We start from the raw sequence: 20060 nt of genomic DNA on the forward strand, positions 1-20060 counted from the left end.
ATCCAAAATAACCAATAAAACCAACCAACCAAAAAAAACCACAACAACCAACCAACCAAAACACACAACCTCCCCAAAACCAAAACTTCACAGCAATAATTAACCTAAATATTGAAAGAAAATAATTTTAAAATGTTAACAGCAATTCTCATGAAGACTGACGAAATAATAAAATGGAAAAAATTAACATTTCATTCCACTAAATGAAATAAACACAGAACCCCACACACATAAAACTACAGAGTTTACGCTGAAAAGACAGCTTAAAACTAACAAGGTTTAACTCAAAACTTTTTTTTTTATTAAAGTATGAATGCATTTATGCTGGAGAACAGTTTACATAAATTGTAAAGCAACAAGCATATTTTCAAGAGGTGTAGGCCCTCCTCAATACATCTCCATGCTCAATCTACATGCTTTACCACTGGACTCGCACATACACTCTCACATACAAACACAGAGACACAAAACACAGACACAGAGCTATCTGCTTGGATTAGCTTTCTTTTAAGGCTTCTGTAAGGTGCCCTAGTGCCCCTAACATTACCATAATTACAAACGAAATTGTACAAAGGAGCAGCATTACTTGCAAACTATTGATCTGCTCCCAGCCTTAAAAAATATCAAGTGAAACAAGTTTTTCCTTTATTTGAGTTTTATTAAACATCTGCATTTAAGAAAGGCATGACTGTATATCTGTGAACAAGGAAAGATATGGGGATCTTAACATGAGGTTCTCAACCAGAACAGATGTTCAAACCTGACTCCTAAGGGACCTTTTCCTTTGATCTTTACAGTGAGGCAGCCCTGTGTGGTGAGACACTGCCAGCTCCATCCCAGCAGGGTCGCTCGACCAGCAATGCGGAAAGCAGGAACACGGAGCTGCGCCCACCGTGCTCGGATCTCGTCAGACCTGAGGTTGATGAGAAGTCACAGTTCAAACACTGACGCACCCAAGTGTCCCTCAACTCTTCCCAGAAGGCCCTCCTACGGAGCACATCAGGGTGGGATAATGCACAGACAGCAAGGCTGACTTGCTGAACCCCCAGACACCAGGGAGCATTGTTACCCACCCCTTTTTGGTATCCTGCAGTACATAGTCTGAAACTGCAACTACTGGTGTTGGGTGAAAGATGTGGCAGCAGGTACGTTAAAAAAAAAATAGGTACAATGAATAAAATAAAGGATAGCATATGATATAATGTGTACATACAAGCATCTTTCATTTTTTATCTGTGAAATGTGAATTAACTGCAGAATGCCAGGCCATTAGTCTAAAAGGCTATGTATGGCTGTCTTAGCCTATGTTCGGTCAAAGGATTTGTGTGATGTATCATGGGGAAAGATTCTTCAGGAACCATTAGGGCTTTCCAGGCCTACTCGCTCTTGTGCATCAGCCCGCAGCTAGGAATGCCAGAGAAGCAACTAATAAAATTGCCTGATCACCCTGGTAAGACAAACAGGAATGACTGTACTTCATGGTATGCACCTGAACTACAGAGACAAGAAAAGGAGAGTGATGGGTGGGTGACAGATGGGAAATTTTTTTCTCACTTTTACAACAGCAGCAGATTTCAACGCAACGTAATTACTTTAATGATGCATATCTGTAGGTACCAAATTGCTCTTCTGATTTAAAAAGCTGGTCAGACAAGTGTTTGGCAGTCCTTTCATTACCCAGTTTCAATTGTTGCTTATTCATCTATCAGCTCTCATTCCCTAAGCCATTTCTGCCTTTGTTGAACCGTGAATTAGTTCAGTCAGCCATCGTCAGATTCAAATTCATGAGACACTTCCTCCGATGAGCTGTTCCTGTGGATCCGGCCATCACTTTTCATGCTGTGAAAAGTCTTCTTGAAGGCCTCCATCATGGCATGGGCCAGCTTCTTGGCCTCCAGCTTGCTCTCACACTCCACAGCGTGGCAGTCCATCTGGTAGGACAGGTCATCGTTGATCTCCCGATAGACCCAAGCGAAGATGTTTGGGCTGACGTTGTGGTCAGCAGTGCAGTAGGCTATGCGTGCTACCTGAAAGGTATCCATGTGCACTGTCGCCTCGCCTTTGAGGTCCAGATGATGCAGCCAGACTTGGAAAGGGCGAATTTCCAGAAGGGCATTAGCAGGGTAAACATCCTCCCTGGTGAGTGTGTGCTTCTTCCACAATTCAATGACTGGTTTTTCTGTGCAGCCTGACAAAAATTGCATCCCTGTTGTGGAAACCTTACCCAAATACGTAACCTGCAAAGAAGAGCAAAGATAGGTGAAAACACAGAAGGCAGACTGGTGGTATTTTCTGCCATCCTGGGGAGTTTCACTGGGAAAATAAAAGCACACATCTCCCACTGCAAACTCCCTGATTTCCCCATCATTTTCATTAAAACAGTTTTCATACTGTTTTCCAAATATTTATTTTTGCAGATGCTGACTTCTCCATTCAAACCCAGAGATTAAAAATGATTAAGTGTCTGGGTTTCAAGGCATTCCACTTTCTTCATCTCCCCTAGAAAGCCCAGCTTTACAGCCTGTGACTATCCCAAAGCTCATCTTAGCATGTGCAAGTGCCATTGGAGCAGCTCCCAGGTAGTTGTGATGCAAATTACCTTTTCTTTTTCCTTCATACTTTATTCAGATGATCTATTTGTATCATATTTGAAACATTAGTATTAGGGAGATGGAGACATTCTCAGTTTGATAATGCAAGGCTGCAGGGGGTCAGAAAAGCATGATCACAGCAGAGGATTTTAAGCTGTTTGAATGCTTCTTTTCCAAAATGATCCTGGCTTTCCCCCCCTTCTGCTACTTCTACTTAAGCCAGGAAAAGCTCACAGCCATTCAAAACTTTATCTTTGAGCGGGGCTGAGATATTTATTACACACGCTGTTAAAAATCTAATAAGAAATCTAAGAAAATAACGCTGTTAAAAAATCTAGTAATAAATCTACCTAAGTTTAATCACATCATCTCTCTGCTTTCCTGTCTAGTCCTTTTGAGTAAATATCCTGTTAGCCAATCAGCACAGGAAAGCAAGGTGGTTTTAGTGTCTTTACAGTAATTTATTCACTAAATATCAAATTCACTAGGAGGTCCAGATCAAAATTCTGTATTAAGCCTACGCAGAAACATTCCCCTAAATCCGTGCAGCTACGAATGAGGCTTCCTTCCACTTACAGCTGAATGGAAGATTATTTTATCTGGGAAAAGGGATTTTCTCTAGAAAAGACAGGTCAATGCCACATAAATGCAATTATGAAGATTATTCTATTTATTGCTGTTGTCAGGATGGTGCATTTAAGAACAACTATATGAAAGGAAAATTGTTCCTCGTTTATCTCTTGCAACTAACTGCTTGAGACAGACTCTTTTACCCCTTGCTTGATGTCTTATAACCTCCTCTACATTTTACTCAAGGCATTTGGAGGAAAAAAGTAATCACATGCACTTTCCAAACTAATTTCTTCAAAATTCTGTATTAAACACACAGTACAGGTTATTTTTATGTTGTAAATGTGTTAAGAAATGTAAAGGAAAAACATGGAATTTCCACATTTAAAAACATTAAAAAATCATAACCACAAGAAATATGGGATTTGTAGTCCACGCAAACAAACTTTTCCACAAGAAAAATATTTTGCTCCAAGCTTCATACATTTTGTTAAACTCAGAGGCCTAAATTAAGCCATAATTAAGGAATAAAGCTTACAAAACTTTATTGGAAGTCTGTGTGGCTTAATCATGCTTGCCAAAAAAGCAATTTCATAGCACTGACATTTCAAAATGGGAAGTCTTATTCTTTGCCTATAAATATTCATGATTTGCACTGGGAATATGTTGAATCTTATAAAGCTTTCTATTTTTTTTGGAACAGTGGGAAACACAACAGCTAGAACAGTTAACAAGGCAAGACCTACCAGTGTTTCGCCTTATTTTATTTTATTAGTGATGAGAGTTGAGTTCCCTAAAGGACTGTAGAAAAACTTAAAAGAAAACCTCAGAGTTCACAGTGCCAACTAAACACATACAAACAGCACATACAGGACCAAAGAGGAATGTGTCTGCAGCATACTGGGGGGTATTTCAACATATATCCAAAGTCAGATTGCTTTGAACAGAGCAAGATCACTGCGCAAATCTGCACATTCAATATATACTCCAAAAGTTCATTCAGCAGTTTCACAGCCACATGTCAGCTAACAAAAGACAAACACTGTAAACTGACACTTGGGGTCAAATTCAAAGCCCATTGCAGCATCAGAAGGCCTTCAGTAACTTCAAAGAGATTTGCACAAAGACTTTAAACCCTGAGGAACAGCGAAATAGCCCCTTGCTCATGCACTTTGTCACTGCCCAAATACAGCTTTGAGTTCCTGTCCGCAGGAGAGAGCTGCCACCACTGCAACATTTTGTCCCCCCAGCTGCTGTTTGGAGAAGCCCAGTGTCACCTGGAGACCACAGAAATCAGCACCTCTCATGAGTGTTCAAGAGGCCATGCAGGGTATTGTTTCACTCCTGGCTTGTCCTAAAGCTGAAGCTGCTGCCAGCTCATGAGCTGCCCTGAGCAGCAGCATGAGAAGGGGGAGAGGGGAGGAAAGCAAAGGCATCTCCATTCCAGGCAGTCAGCATTGCTGGGCTCTGTGCTGCAAATTCACCCCAGCACACAGCATCAGCTTCTGAGCATGGACAACTCCCAAGTGACGCTCGGACACCTGCAGCAGCCAAGGAGCAAGATCAGAGTAAGCTGTCACACAGCAGCATAAACTGAATTTAATGTTCTCTGCAGCAGCTAACTGCAACCCCCTTGCTGGCCATCAATCCATGCGTGGCCTGCTTACGAGTGAAGTTACAAAAAAATTATGTATTTCCCTAAAATAAGGTAGCTGTATTTTAAGAAAAAAAAACAACAGTGAATTACTCTGCGGCCAATGCAAAAGTAACTAATAATAAGGATGGAATTCTGGCTTGTTTACCAAATGGGATGTACTGGTCTGATTTACTGTCCCAGTTCTGTCATGGTATAACTGTGTAGGAACCTTTGGAAAGTTGCTTCTTTTAACATCACTTTGAACCTCCATTATATAAATTTCATTTTCCTTTGAGGATACATCCATAAATACTTATAAGGCGCTTAGACATTACAATAAGTAGCTCACAGGAAAGAGTAAACAAAACCTCAACTGTAGAGTTGCCCCTGCACTGTGTCTTATATAGAAACATCTACACCTACTAGTGCTGTTATTTTCAGTTTTTTAAAGGAATGATTTTTTTTTCATAGTTGAGATACAAGCATTTGACAAGAGTAGCATCACTGAAGCTCTTGGTGAAGACAGCTGTCTAACATTTCATCACAGCATGGTCCCCTGCTAAAACAGAACAGGGAGACAGGGTCTGGAGAGACACCTCCACTCTCACCCATGAAAAGGTATTTCTCTCTGAGCTCGGAGTTACAAGGTTATTCCACACGCAGTGCTCCCTGCATTTTGGCTTCTGCCTCAAAACATCTCACAGCACACTCGCTTTTGTTTAAATGCTCAGAAACCATTGACCACACCATTACAGTGAAGCTATTCCAGTACAACCGTCTTCCTTTTCAATTTCCAAGTCTACCAACCAAAGGTCAAAGAACAGATCATTCCTTTCACCATCAGATGGAAAAAAAAGCTATTTTGAGGCAAAAATTCCCACTGGTGGTCTTTCCCATTAAAATCATTGACATCTCGTCAGTGTGAAGCCAGCAGGTATTATAAAAAAAGACCCCGAAACAAAATAGAATTTCATCTTTAATACTCATAAGAACCAGATGTCAAGGGCACAGAAAGACTTTAGCAGTAGCAGCAGTAGTGATGTTGTTACAGTTATCGTTGCATGTACAAAAATACACGGAAATGCCTGAACAGTGCCAACTCCACAGCTTTACTGACGAGAGAGATCATTGACAGAAACAGGCAAAGCCACAGGGCAGGCTGAAAGCCACATCTGTGATAATACAGCTCTGACCACCAGCAAAAGTCCACCAGGACTGAATAATGCTTTTTCTTCCCATGAAACTCTGGAAGTCATTTGGCAGCAAACATCAGTACAGGAAAATTACTTACCTGTGCAAGTGTGGCATGCATATATATATATATACACATATATATATATACACACATATATATACATATGTCCTATAGCAAGGGTCATCCTATACACAGTGAGGCCAGGAGATTTATTCCTTCCCCTCTAGGGCTGTTAAGCACTGGAACGAGCTGCCCAGGGAAGCGGTGGAGTCACCATCCCTGGAAGTTTTGAAGAAACAACTTGTCATGGCACATAATGCCATGGTGTAGCTGACAAGGTGATGTTTGGTCAAAGGTTGGATTTGATGATTTGGAGATCTTTTCCCATCCTAATGATTCCATGATTCTAGCCTCAGTGCAAGCCAGAGTAGCTACATGTTGGTTGTTACAAGTGAATTATGATCAAGCTGTTACATCTTTCACTTGTTTTGGACACTGTATTTTAAGTGAGAATTCAGCTCAATGCCACTGTGTTAACCTTAAGCAGAGAGGGCATTTCCTACCACATCTTCTACCAGGGATAAGAGTAAATTTCTTTATGGCCCTTTTAGTCCTTTGGTTTGTGTGTTCCATCTGTCCCACAAATTTCTGTAAGATACATACACCTCACAAAAATTTTTTGTGCATGTTAAAAATTATCCACATTTTTTCCAGCCTTTCTATGAAAATTTCATCCTCTGGCATTGAAACCTTTTGTAAAAACAAGATGTTTTGAAAAGCTCCTTATTTCACCTTAGAGATTTGCCAGCACCAATGTCAGCATCTGACAAAACTGTCCTCAACTGAAAAATGCTGTGCCTTTGCCCTTTTGTAATGCAGCTACACCCATGTGACATATAGAGACATCTCATGTCAAAGGACATGAAGAATAATTGATGTCATTTTTCATGCACTCTCCTGGAAACACAGAAATATCTGAGTATTTTGATATTGTTGTTTTCAGCCCCTTCAGTCCAATAATGTGTATGAAAATGTCTTTTAATAACTGTGTTCAAGAGCTTACCAACTTTGAAAAGACCAGTAGAGCAGCTGCCACAGACATTTACACTTCTAGCACAGTATGATTTGTCAGAAGTAATAAGGGGTTTTTCCTTTTCATACCCAGCTCTTTCATCATTGATCTCACATTGTTCACTTGCAATTCATAGGAGATAAAGAGCAGCTCAGCTCCCACACATGTCAGTCTGACCTCAGATCTGACTCCCCAATGGATCATATGTCCATACTGCTCCTACCTCACAAGCCTCACTCAGGCACCTAAAGCTAGGCAGTCAAATGACTTTTTCTCCTTCTGTTCCCTACCCCCAGTCCATAGACTATCAGTGCTCCAAGAAAGCATATCCAAGCTGTAAAGACCCATAATTATTGCATTACAGGAGGACAGATGGTCTCTTGGCACAGGAGCTTGGCACAGGAACACACACCTCGGAGGACTCTGGACTCTCTCACTATTCAAGACCATGATCAAAAGACCATACGTAAAATTAACTCCTTGGTTATTTATTTAATATAAGTATTTCTTCCACACCAGATAAGGAGCGTCTTTGTCAGCAAAATCAACACCAAAAATGAAAAAAAAAAAAATTTAAATAGAGCACAGACCTTGAGCCAGCAGGTATTTATCTGCATATTTGCAGTCACCAGAGAATGCCCTAGAGAATCTTGGGCAATTCTTAGTAGTAGATGACTGTCTCTTTGTTGCTCAGTGTTTTAAAATAAACATTTCTTTAGCCTCAAATTTGGTATAGTTGCAACTGATTATGTTTAATCAAGACAGTAAGATATTCCTCACCTAAACATGAGGAAGAGGTAATGAGACATTTTCTTCCTGCAAACAGAATTGCTCCTGTGGCACCTTCAGGATACATGACAAAGAATAAAGTGACTGTAAAGGTCTGTGTTAAGATGCACAGCTGTAGACCCTCCAGTCAGCAAGTAAACCATCACAGAATCATGGAAACATCAGGGCTGGAAGAGACCTTGAAGATCATACAGTCCAACCATCTACTCAGCACCACCACTGCAACCCCTACGCCACTGAACCACATCACCCAGCACCGGACCCAGACACCTCTTAAACACCTCCAGGGATGCTGACTCCACCACCTCCCTGGAAAACCTGTTCCAATGGCCAAATGTCAGTTTGTCCCAGGCAAGGAAGAACCACCAGCCTAAAGACTGGGTAAACTTGTAGAAGTTTTAAAGAAGAATTCCGAGGAGATTTGAAGAAGAGTGGCCAAAAGGAGGTTTAGGAGGATGTATGCATGTCTTGTTTAAAATTGCTGCAAGAACACATACATGGAGATGCTCCTTGGGTTTGCAGCACAAAAGCAGACGCAGCAATTCAAAATCCAATTCAAAATTCAAAAATCAAGCTTCACCTAGACTCCAGACACATATTGTTGAGGCCAGCAAGCTTCATCTGCACATCATTACAAGGTCTGAAAACCTCCGCAAGAAGTCGCTACTCAGGAAACCTGTGCTCAACCTCATTGCAATGACAATATGCACAAAGCCCCCAGTGGCACCTCCAAGCTGAGTGGTTGGGAAGAATCAAGGCTCACCAGAATCACAGATTAGATGTCTGAAACTAGTTTTTCTTTTATCCCTAGTGGAGCTGGGATACAAAGGGAACAGGCCTGCAGCATGCTGCCCAACAGCTTGGTAAGTCCTGGCACAGCTTTCATGTCAACAAAAGCAGATTTAGCTGTAGAGTCATTTTCAACAACTTTAATTAACACATCCAGCTCCAGGCACAGCAGGAGCACTCTGTGCTGGACAGGGTACCCGTCTCACCACACCGGCTCAGCTCTCCTCACCCTAAAGCACAGTGACTCAGCCTCAGGCTGGCAACTTGGGATTTAGAGCCAAAAACTGCTTTTTGGCTCTGAAGGAAAAACAAAAATATCCAAGACATTCCACTGGATCACTGAGCAAATACCATGAACTGCATTCAAGCAATGTTTGCTTAAGACCCAAAAAATAACTCAGTCAAGTAAAAAGGCTGCACAGTTTCCCTCTGTCTGTCACTGCTCCCTCACCCACACTGCCTATGTCCAGCCAAAGCCTCGAAGCATGAACACGAGGGTCTTTGTGGGAACAGCAGGGCTTCTCAGCACACAGAGATACACAGTAAATGCAGTAATGTGGCATACAGAAATATGTGAAGAACTGTTTTATTTTTGAGACAAAATTCAGAGGGAGAACAGAATGAGCTAGGCAACCATTTAATGGAAAATAACCATCAACTCTGAGGGCTGCCCACTGGATTAGGAGAAAAAAAAAAGACATCAGTAGTTAATGTCTGATTTATTCCAAGGAATCAAAGGATAGCTCCAGAAAATGCTGGAAGCATCAGCACCTCTTCACCATTTAAGTCAACAGCCAGCATCTGTCTCCTTTTGTAGGGCCAAAGCCAAACTTATTCCCCCTTGAAAACAAAAATAATAAACAAGCCCAGCAAGAAATGTATTTGACTCTTTACATCTTCAGAACTCCTAAGGAAAAACAACTGCTGGGCAGCAGCTCCTCCAGCTGTCTATCTGTCCCCCCAGCCATGCTCACAGCAGCCCTTTGCAGGTGCCTTTATTTTCCCATGTGTTTCTCAGCTGTGACCATGCACCAGATCCTGCCTTAGCTGCCCCCCAGGAAGGGGTAACCACACAAGTAAGACAAAGTGACTTCACAGAAATAGTCATGTTGGATATAATTCCTCAGCTAAATGCCTTTGAAGGACAGAAGAGCTGTCATTATTTTTAGTCTGTTGCTCTTTCAGGTTTTACAGCCTCCATGCTTCTCAGTAGCTGTAGCATGTGAAGGAGGAGCCAGGGTACTGTGAAAATACCTTTTCTTGAAAAATGGTCTTCCTCAGTAGAAAGAAAAACATAATACCAATTTCAGTGCTGCTGCTTCTGAGACTGCCTAGGAAAGCCCTTTAACATGGCAGCATAGGTGAGTTACTGTGATCCAGGGTGGATGCCCCAACATCCAGTCCAGGGCAGCATCTCGGGAATGAGGCTTTTCTGAGGGCAGAGCTCACCCATGAATAACTTCTCACTTCTCAAACACTATGCAGGACAAACACTCCAGGAACTGCAGATGATTGCCATCAAAGTGCAGGGCACATCTCTGAGATCCTGTCCCAGCTCATGGGAGCACCCAAAAGCACATGGACATCTCAGAGCCCCTCTTCATGGCCAAATAAACGTCTCATCCTCCAAGAGCAGAGCTCTGCCAGGCCTCCCAGTCATGGCAGTTGGGAAGGGGAGCAGAAGACAAAAACTTCTGCAGAATGCCCACAGGAGTGGAACCCTCCTTACCCTATGTGATCAGCCCCATCACCAACACTATCCCACACTGCTTGAGGAGGACACGGGAAAACATGTTAACATTGGGAAAGTTTAAGATTTAGTAAATAAATGCGCTGGATGATAAAAAATTTACCCTTGATGGCTTAATTTATAAGTTCTGAGAGGAAAAAAAGCCAACAAGAAAAAGCCCACTGAGTCCACAGGCCAAATAGCCAGTGTGGGATAAATAGGGCAGCAAGCCAAACTCTCCTTCTGGAAGACAATCCTGAGAAACACAATGATCCAAGAAGTTCACCTTTCATTACATCAGGCTGCTGCTCAGCAAGTAGCTTTATAAACTACACATGTATTAAACAATTGCCCTCAGTTAGACCTAAGAGCATCTAACTTATGCCCATTGACCAGGAGTCTCTGCCTCACTGGCAAAATAGTTAACCAAGCCCAAACACAACCTCAGCAAGAGCCAGCTCTGCTCCCTGTAGTCTCCCGTTAGCAACAAAAGGAACGCCTCTTGCATTTCGTTCTCCACTGGACAGGAAGCTCTTTTTGTGGTTTGGCTTGAGGGGATGAATCTGAAATTAAATCAAGTGGAACTGGCAAACTGCAGCGAGCTTGCAGTCAGAGACTCTTCGGTCCTGGTGTGAGTGGAAGATTTACGCTGCACTATTTAAAACCCAAGAAATCAATTTCATTCTAGCAGCAATTTAAAAATGCTGTCGTGCAAGACGTAACTCAATGAACAAATACATCCATCACACACAACCTCAGCAGGGCTGCTGGACACCCTATTGTACAAGTCGATGATCACTTTTATTCCCAAATATTTTCTTTATGTTGCTATTTAGATCATTTTCCTCCTTTGTCTCCTTTCATTGCCTCATGTAACTTCCTCTCTCTGTACTCAGTTACCACTGGGTTGAAATTAATACTTGGATAAGCCAATTCATTTCCCGTTGTCCTTCAGGAGTCTTCAAAGGCAAGAAGAGAGGTGGAGGCAGCCAGGAAAGTGAGAAAACCAACCCACTCTTCACGCCTATTGCAATTTCTTCAAGTTTCCTTCATACGAAGTCCCTCCAAAACCTTTTCTCTGCTACCTCAAAACCTTCTCAACAAGAACATCCCTTCTGCCAGGAGAATGTGGCATAAGTGTGCATGACCATGATCTCTCTCCTAATTGACACCTACCTTCATGTCTATGTTCAAAGTACACACAAACCTTTTACACTACACATTCTTTATCCACATGAGGTTGAAATCGAACATGGAAATCTGATTAAACATCTCATCATGTTTCAGAAAGCTTTTTAGTCCTGGGCTCCTCACAGCTGTTGTATCATAGTTGAGGGAAGCAGCCCATGGACACAGAGGGAAGCAGACTGCTCACTTTTACTTTGTTCCACTTCCTCTCCAACCCACAGAAAATTCACTTTGGCACAAGTCCTACAAAAACTTTGGTTGTACCTCCTGGAGCACGCAAAGAGGGAGTACAGGAACAGTTACATACTTCAGCCACCTTTACCACTGAGGCACGTATATTTTACATACTCTCCAAGACTTTGGGCACTGAAGCATCCCCAGAAAGCCATGCAGAACGCATGTTTTTCACTATATTTTATGGGTAAGAGATCTGTCCTCAAGGACTTTGTGCATTGCCTTGTGTATCGCCTCTAGTTCTTCCCTTCAAAAGAAGATGCCAAGTAACAAAATTGAACAAAACCTCTGTTACTAAGACATTCAGTTCTGAAGACCAAAATCTCAATTGCACTTGATTCCTGGCACAACTTGACAGCACCTGAAATTAAGAACAAAAGGGAAGGGAGCCAACTTTGGGAACCACTGAAGATGACTACAAATTTGGATTGTATATCAAAGGAAGTGTGAGGTCTAAATCACAGGAAGAACAGAAGTCATGCTCAAAAAATGATTTCAATTCTTCCCCCCTCAAGTGCTGTAAGACTAATAACATTCAAAAAAAGAGAAAAAATTACAAAACAAACCACAGAGACTCCCAGAAATAGCAGTACTTGCTCCTTCTCCTATCATTCACACACTACAAATGAAATACATTCCCTGAAGAATACAGGGGAACACAGAAATATCAACCCCATATAAATGTAATTGTACCCACATCCCACAAAGTCTCTGATTAAAATATTCTGTCATTACTTTTACATCTCCTTCATGAACCATTATGTGAAATAAGTTCCATGACTTCACAAAACCCTTTTGAGATTTTTCCAGCTCTCACAAGTTTTAGCATCTCCAGGCAAAGTCTTATTTGAAGGCTGGAGAAGAAGAAATACAGTTCCTACATTGGGATGGAGCGCTTCCACTGCAGCAATGAAAAACAGACCTTGCATATTTCAACTTAATAAAATGCACTAAACACATTATGAAGAAGAAAATATAGTTAAACAACTCTTTTTATTGCTAAATGAGTCCTTAGATAAATATGCCTGATTTATCATTTGTCTGTGTTACCAAATTCTGGATCCAGGCCACAGCAACACAGGCTCCACACAGACAAGAATGAATATAACCTCACTGCCTCTAAGGTTTACGACACTGTGTTACAATTAAACCAGGAATTTCCCACTCAACAATGCAACAGTATGTTAGCAGACTAAATAAAAGACTTTAAATGAATAAACATGTCCCAAAGACTATAATGATGGAAGACAATAGTGCCATACAGTTTTTAATTCATTTCCAAAGCTATGGTTCACAGTGCCTCCAAAGTCCTGTTTTCACAATGGATTTACTGCTTGCCTGTGTCTTCAATATAGTCACTCTGCATTTAGATAATGTTTTTCCAACCAGCATAGAAGGACCTGAAAGTGATCCTTAGACTCTTTGAGTGAACTGGGTACTCATCAGGCTCTCTGGGATCCAGAGATGCTCATCTCCTGGGAATTTCTCTCTGCATCAGGAAGCTTTTCACAGTGTCACAGAGGGAGCCTCCCCCATTTTCTGATTAAATTAATCACAGCATCACCCAAGCGCCTCTTCCAGAAAAGCTACATTGCCTCCAACCTATTCTCTTGGCTCTATTTCACCTCTAAGACAAACCCACAAAGCAGCCAGAAATACAACCCTTAACCACCTGCAGCAAAAGCCAAGACACGGAGATTTCTATAGTGTTAATTTCAGCCAAGATGAAAGGAAACACTAAACGCAGGATGGGAGAGCCTGGAAAGCAGCACTCCAAAGTGAAGGACTGTCTGGAGGAAAGAAGGGGCTGGGAGCAAAGGTCCTCTTCTCTGGGGACAGCTCTACTTATCACTGCTGCAATTTATGTCATCTATTACAGCAGCTTGCCCCCAGTACCATTCAGATGGCTGCAGGTCAGACTGATCACTATTCACACCAGTTGTACAGCAAGCTCCTAGGAGCTCCCTTCATATCACAGTTCATCTCTCTGTATTGCAGAGGTCATGGCTTTTACAAAGGGCAGAAAATTCATTTTCATAGTTTCCACTGGCCCTGAAGTTGACTTTGCAAAGACAAAACCTATAGCACATAGCCCTGCTGTCGATCTGTTTGATAGACAAACTAGTGCAAATTTAAGAGCTCTAAGGAAAAAATAAACTACTTATGAAAATAAAAGAAATCCTTCACTGTTTTTCTTTACATTTGCCATCTTTAGGCAGTTATGAATACCAGCAGCTACAAACATCATAATTCTATTTTCTACTTTCCAGTTTGCAGTCCAGCAGTCACTGGGCCATGGCCAAGCTGTAGGGAGCAGAGAGCCCACCAGGAGCTTTCCCAGTGACACTCAGACACCTTTCCCCCAGCTGCTGCTTGGCCTAACCCTGGTCATTTCTGGATAAAGCAACACTGACTCTGAAATGGCTCCTCAGCATGACAACAGAACACAACTTCCTAAAGAAATTAACATTACAGGATGCCTGTGACATTCTCTTGAAGAAAAATGCATCAAATGAAGCACAGGCCATTCTGTAGCAAAATAAGCACAAGGAGGTCTCACTACCCAAAAGTCAACATATGGTTATGACTGCAATATATAGATGGTAAAAATCTCAGAACTCTTTTGATTGTTTTCTATATAAACAATTACTCCAATATTTTCCATTACCAAGGTGTTTCACAGCTCTGTAACAAGCAAGAACTCAGTCTCATTTATCATCATCCTAGAGTTACAATTTTCCATACAGTTTTTAAAATTATTTACTAGAATAAGCAAATCTTTAAGAGCTTAATAGTTCTTGATCATATCAAACTAGGAGTACAACTAGCACATAATACTTTCTCCATCATTTTCCAGGATCAGGCAGAAAGGAAGAATAAAGAAGAATAAAGAAGCAATGTCTGAACTGACAAAGCAGTGGCCAAGACAGGAATAACTGCTCACAGAGGAAGGTTTCTGTTCCCCAGAGAGCAGGAACCAAATATTTCCAGGCATTTCAAGAAAGCCCATGGGTTTTGAGTGCTCTACCCCTTTGCTTTGAGATACTGACAGAGAGATTTTCAAAAGAGCAGGGACAGCAATGCGTGTAAAGCATTTTAAGAAAATCTGACCACTCTCTCAGTATCTAAAAATGCAGGCAGAAATTTAGCAAGAGAAATTGGTGTGTGCATTAACAAATGAAGAATTACTAATCCTTTAAAGTTTTGTTGCTTTCTTCATGTAGCCCAAAGCAAGCAGAAGCAAAGCGCTCCTATTCCCAGTGAGACTGATCCAGCACTGGTATGAGACACGGCTGTACTTTTACACAAGGATTAGAGCCTTTGCTAAGCCTCTCCTAACATTCTCATTTCCTACCAAAGCTGTTATTATTTTGGTTAAATGGTTTTAAATAGAAAATTACAGATATTTTAGATTAGTTATGCATGAGCTTAAATATGACAGCACAATAGAAAGCAAATAGCATTTTGGGTAAGAAAGAATTTACTTTATGCTGAAAATATATTTTCAGATAGATACAGACATTTACAGTACAAGCACACACTATATTATTTGTTTCCTATTATTTGCCTCTAGCCTTCCACTCTTTTCCTCTGCTGCCTCCTCATCAAAACAAATTGGTATCTCTTGTTGGGCCGAAACCAAGCAGAAGATCCCTTAATTGCTATGCAAACCCACAAACAGCATTAAAGTTCAAAAAATCAAAGTTCAAGTATGCAAAAAATCAAATCTGAAGAGACCAACCTAGCTATCCCTGGGAAGAAATCTTATTTACAAGAAAGCATATTGCATCTACAACAAATTTATGGGGGGGGAAAAAACCCACAACAACAAAAAAACCCCTGTTTCTTACTCCAGGCAGGGACAGGGGCAGCCAGCATATGATATTTCTTGATAGGATCTTATTTACCTCTTGTTTTCCAATGAGTAAAAGCTGAAATAAAGGTTAGTTCCCTCCTGAAAAGCCAAGTACTGTGGCAGACAATACAGATGTAAGTTTTCTTCATGTTTTGTCATTAGCAAGGTCAGATATTTAATTTTTAAACATTAGTTATAAAACAACAGCCTCTCCTCTTCTCACAAAAGCACCAGAAAGATTATAAAAATCTCCACATTAAAATCAACTACAGGAAAAGCAAGGCAGCCCCTCCCATGGCAGCAAGATCGTGCAATTGCAGCACAGCCCCTGTGGGGATGAACTCGTAACACCCAGAAATGGCATTAATGCATCATATCGTAATGCCTGTCACAGCCTTAGGCTCCTACGGTCCCAAATTGTTCAGCAGTGCAAAGAGACAGCTCCCTACCTGCATGCTTAAAGTGACACTATGCTGTTCTAGCAGGCTATGACAGACATATATATGTACTACAAAATAACTCTATTGAATTATTTATAACACTTTTCTTCTTAAAGAAGCATTTAGAAAACTGTATCATTAAAATATAACCAGCAGCTGCTTACATGGCCCTGTATATGCCAAAATTCAGTTTAAAAGAGGAGGTGATGAATAGCATTACTGAGGGAAACTGCAAGGGCAATTTATGAGGGAGCAGTGCAATTAACAGAACAGAAACTGGGCTCCAGCAGCCACACTCAGAGTGCTGTTCCTGCAAAAAGAGCCACAGCTCTCCAATGATTGCAGTACTTGGGACACTGCCTCATTCACAGCACAGCCATTAGAGAGGTGTCTCCCAGCACGGTGGGGGCCGGGGGGAGCAGTGGCCTTGCACCACCTCCACACCCAGACTCTTGGCAGAGCAGGTGCTGCCTACATAAACACTCAAGAATAAACAAATACAGAGGACAGGCACATATGAAGCAAGTTAACTCCACTACCTTCTTGCATCTGCTTGCTTTCCTGCCGGCCATTTGCTCTGTTTCTGTCCTTAGCTCCCAGAAAAGTGCAATCCTGGCAATGGACAAGTGCCCCCTCTCAGCCCCCAGCACTGCCTGCACTGGCCAGGTGATGGAAGTAGGTGTGAGCAGCACCTGCTTGGGACACAGCCCAGGCAGTGTGGAACCTCTGGAGACTGCAGCAAGTGAGAACTTTATCTAGGGAAGAAGAAAGTGTGGAGCAAAGAAACAGCCACAACATGACCTGGAGAAAGTTCTTGAGGGATATGCAGCTGTTTTGAGGGCAGATTGCAAACCAGAGCACACCCATCACAGAGAACTACGTGGATACCCCTGGATAATCCATAAAGATACTCCTGTGCTCCTTACGGTCAGTCAAATGTAGTTCATGTGATCATGAACCAATGACTACAATGAGCACTGATAAGTTTACCCAGACATTTTTAATTTAAGATACTGGTATGAAATTTTAGAAGGTGAACAGAAGAAATTCCACAGAGTGGTTCAAAAAGTGCATCTCAAGGGTGGGTCATACAGTAGAGGATGCCAGCCAGAAAGGCTAATAAAAACAGAGAAGCTGTGAGATCCCAGCAGAACTGCCACCTGTGCTCTCCTGGCGGTGGTCCACGAGGATGACGGCATGGTACCACAGGCCAAAGCAAAAGCTACTCTCCATTATATCAGGCTGTTGCCCTTTGGAAAAATACATAACCAGCACAGCTAGGTTTAGCTAGAGTGAACTTAAGAGAAGGCAAAAATCACTTTGGCTACTACTTATAGATTTGGTTTGGACTCGTATTAAGAACTGTCTGGAAGACATCATGAAACCAAACATTGCTCTTTGATGTAGAGTCCAAACTGCTCTAGAGTTTCTTGTTAAGAGGAAAACCTTCTTTTCCTTTTATGCTTTAGGCAAAGAGACATAATGTCCTTCACACTTTCCAGCTAACACTCAAAACTCTTACACAACACTTTGTCAGGTATAACCAAAGTCTAATTAAATCAAGGATGCAATGGTAAAAGCAGACTTCATCTTGCTTGAGTTTTTCTCCAGTTCCAGCAACTAAGCTGCCACCTTCAGGCACCTCCTTTTTTTCTGAAAGAAAAATTAAATAAGCACGCACTTAGAACAGAAGAGAGTTTTATCCAAGAGTGTTCGGCAAGTGTGGAAAAGGAGATAAAGCTCTGGGCTTTGCCAAATGGCACTATCATCTAAGGCCTGGAAAAATTCTGAAAGAATCAACAAAAGACTAAAACAAATCCTTCCACATAAATGGCTTAAGACACATGGAGTAGCTTTCATAACACTCAAAGACCTTGACTTTGGTACATGTACAGTCATTCGCCTTTATCACTACCTAACCTGATAAGGAATGAAAACTCTTGGAATCACAGTTTCTTCCACTTACATATGCACTTCTCAGCAGATGACTCTCAGATGAACAAAGCCCTAATCACTCCTGAAGGACATTATCACATGCACAGCACTGCCAAAACACCTAACACCTCATATTCTGAAATCACAGTGAATTCCCAATTGAAAGGAGCTCTAAGTCTTTTCTTTTCCAACAGATGATCAGCTTGAAGTTACTAAGAAAATAGGTGGGGGTTGTGGTGGGGATTTTTTAACTAAAAAAGATAGACTGGTGTCCAACCTTTTTAACAGCAAAGGAACAGAGAACAGGAATTCAGCAAGATCACAGAGCAGGACAGACCTTGGGGTTCCCAGTGCTCCCAGTGTCAGCCCATGTGAATTTACTGGGAGCTCTGGCAGCAGAGCACAGCGCTGGTCTTCCCTGCTCCCTCTGAACGACTTCACACAAAACAGCAACAGCTTAAAGGAGAACAGAATTCTGACACCTGTGAACATGAGATGGCATAAAAGCTGGCCAGAAGAAAACCAAGGGCAGAGCTGGGGGCCCTGGTAACTTTCATGACATAAAACACACATTCCTGCTAGCAAATGACAGAGGGACACAAAAACTCTTCTCAGCAACAGCAGTAGTAATATCTTTCCAAAACCTTTGAGTGCTGTGATATGGTCTTGTTAGATCTATCATAACCAAGATAAGCCAGCCAGTAAAATGACTTGAAGCAACTGCAAAGCCTGGGCTCTGGTTCATGACACAAATACAAAGTAATTATATGAACGTGTATCTGAGGGATTTCATCCTGCCCCAAGTTACTCCTAGCCACTGCTTAACAGGAAGGTTGTTTCAAGTTTGACCCACTCTGCACTTGGTCACCAGCATTTGTGATGTGGAAGAAACAGACATGATTTTAACCTCTTAGCACAGAAAGCAGAAATAGAGTGGCCAGCACAGTCTCCTGGGCACTGATGTCTGTTATTTGAAGCAATCCCTGGTTTTAAATGATGAAGCCTTTTAGATGTTTACTCACTTACCTCTGTCTTCAGCAGCACAGTCCATGGTCACTTGCATCAAATGTCTCTGACTGAAATGTAAATCTGGAAAGCTCACACAGATCTGACAAGAAACTAAAAAAGGCTTTATAAACTGTGTTTTCAGTGAGGAAATCTGTGTTTAGCACATAGAACTGGATGCCTGATACACCAGGTTTACGTACTGTACAGTATACATCAAGGTCACGTAGGGAAATGTGGGGGGTGCTACTAAAGCATCTCCCAAAAGAGATGAAAGCAAAGCTTTGTGGTGCCACAGTGTGAGTAAGAACCAGATGCTAAGATAAATACTCTGCTTGCCCCTAACGTAGCTCAGGCACCATTGTAATAGGTGTAATTGCACCAAAATTTAACAGGATCAAAATTCATTCTGCTGGCTCATGAAGTCATCCAGCATAATGAAGCCCATTGGAAAGGAAATCTCATGGTCACAATGAGATGACACACTTGACTGGGCAAGCTAGATTTGTGAGTTAAGTTCAGACAAGTTATTGTGCAAGGCTCAACATGATCTCCCTAGGCTGACAGAGGCAAAAAAAAGAGAAAAAGACATTGTATACTAAGACAGCAAACAACAATATCTGGCAATCCCAAGAAGTCAGAGAATGTGTCTACCATCACTGCAGCACTGGCACTGCTGTGGTGTCAGTGTGACCTTCCCAATTCCCAGTCACATCCCAGAGAACATTCCAACCACCATGGGCTGGCCTGGCAGGGAGGATGGTATGGGTCAGTAGGCACTACCCCAGGAAGAAACAACAGCAAGGAGCCCACCCACCCACCCCCTTACGGCCAGCCTCACCCAAACTAGCCTGGGGTCAGAGTGTCCCCACAGCCACCCTGCGGTGCTGCTCACCCAGCCAGAAAGAGATGGGCTCACACAGTTGTCCCATCTTTCAGCACCAGCTGGCTGAGCTCCTCAGCCACCAGGACATGGCATGGAGCAGCACCTGCTCCTTCAGAGGCGATTCTGGGGCCTGACCACCTCTTCC

General features: G+C 42.0%; 1 protein-coding gene across 6 annotated transcripts in view; it reads right to left on the reverse strand.

The window, feature by feature from the left end:
• Positions 1-278: 278 nt before the first annotated feature.
• PID1 (phosphotyrosine interaction domain containing 1) overlaps positions 279-20060 on the reverse strand; it is an 85985-nt gene continuing 66203 nt past the window's right edge. For all 6 annotated transcript variants that reach the window (XM_058844474.1, XM_058844477.1, XM_058844475.1 and 3 more), the window contains one exon: positions 279-2237. In XM_058844474.1, coding sequence (XP_058700457.1) covers positions 1761-2237 — 477 coding nt within the window. In that variant the 3' untranslated portion in view covers positions 279-1760. The remainder of the gene's footprint in view (positions 2238-20060) is intronic.

The sequence above is a fragment of the Poecile atricapillus genome, chromosome 8 (genome assembly GCF_030490865.1).
Source record: "Poecile atricapillus isolate bPoeAtr1 chromosome 8, bPoeAtr1.hap1, whole genome shotgun sequence".
Classification (NCBI taxonomy): Eukaryota; Metazoa; Chordata; class Aves; order Passeriformes; family Paridae; genus Poecile; species Poecile atricapillus.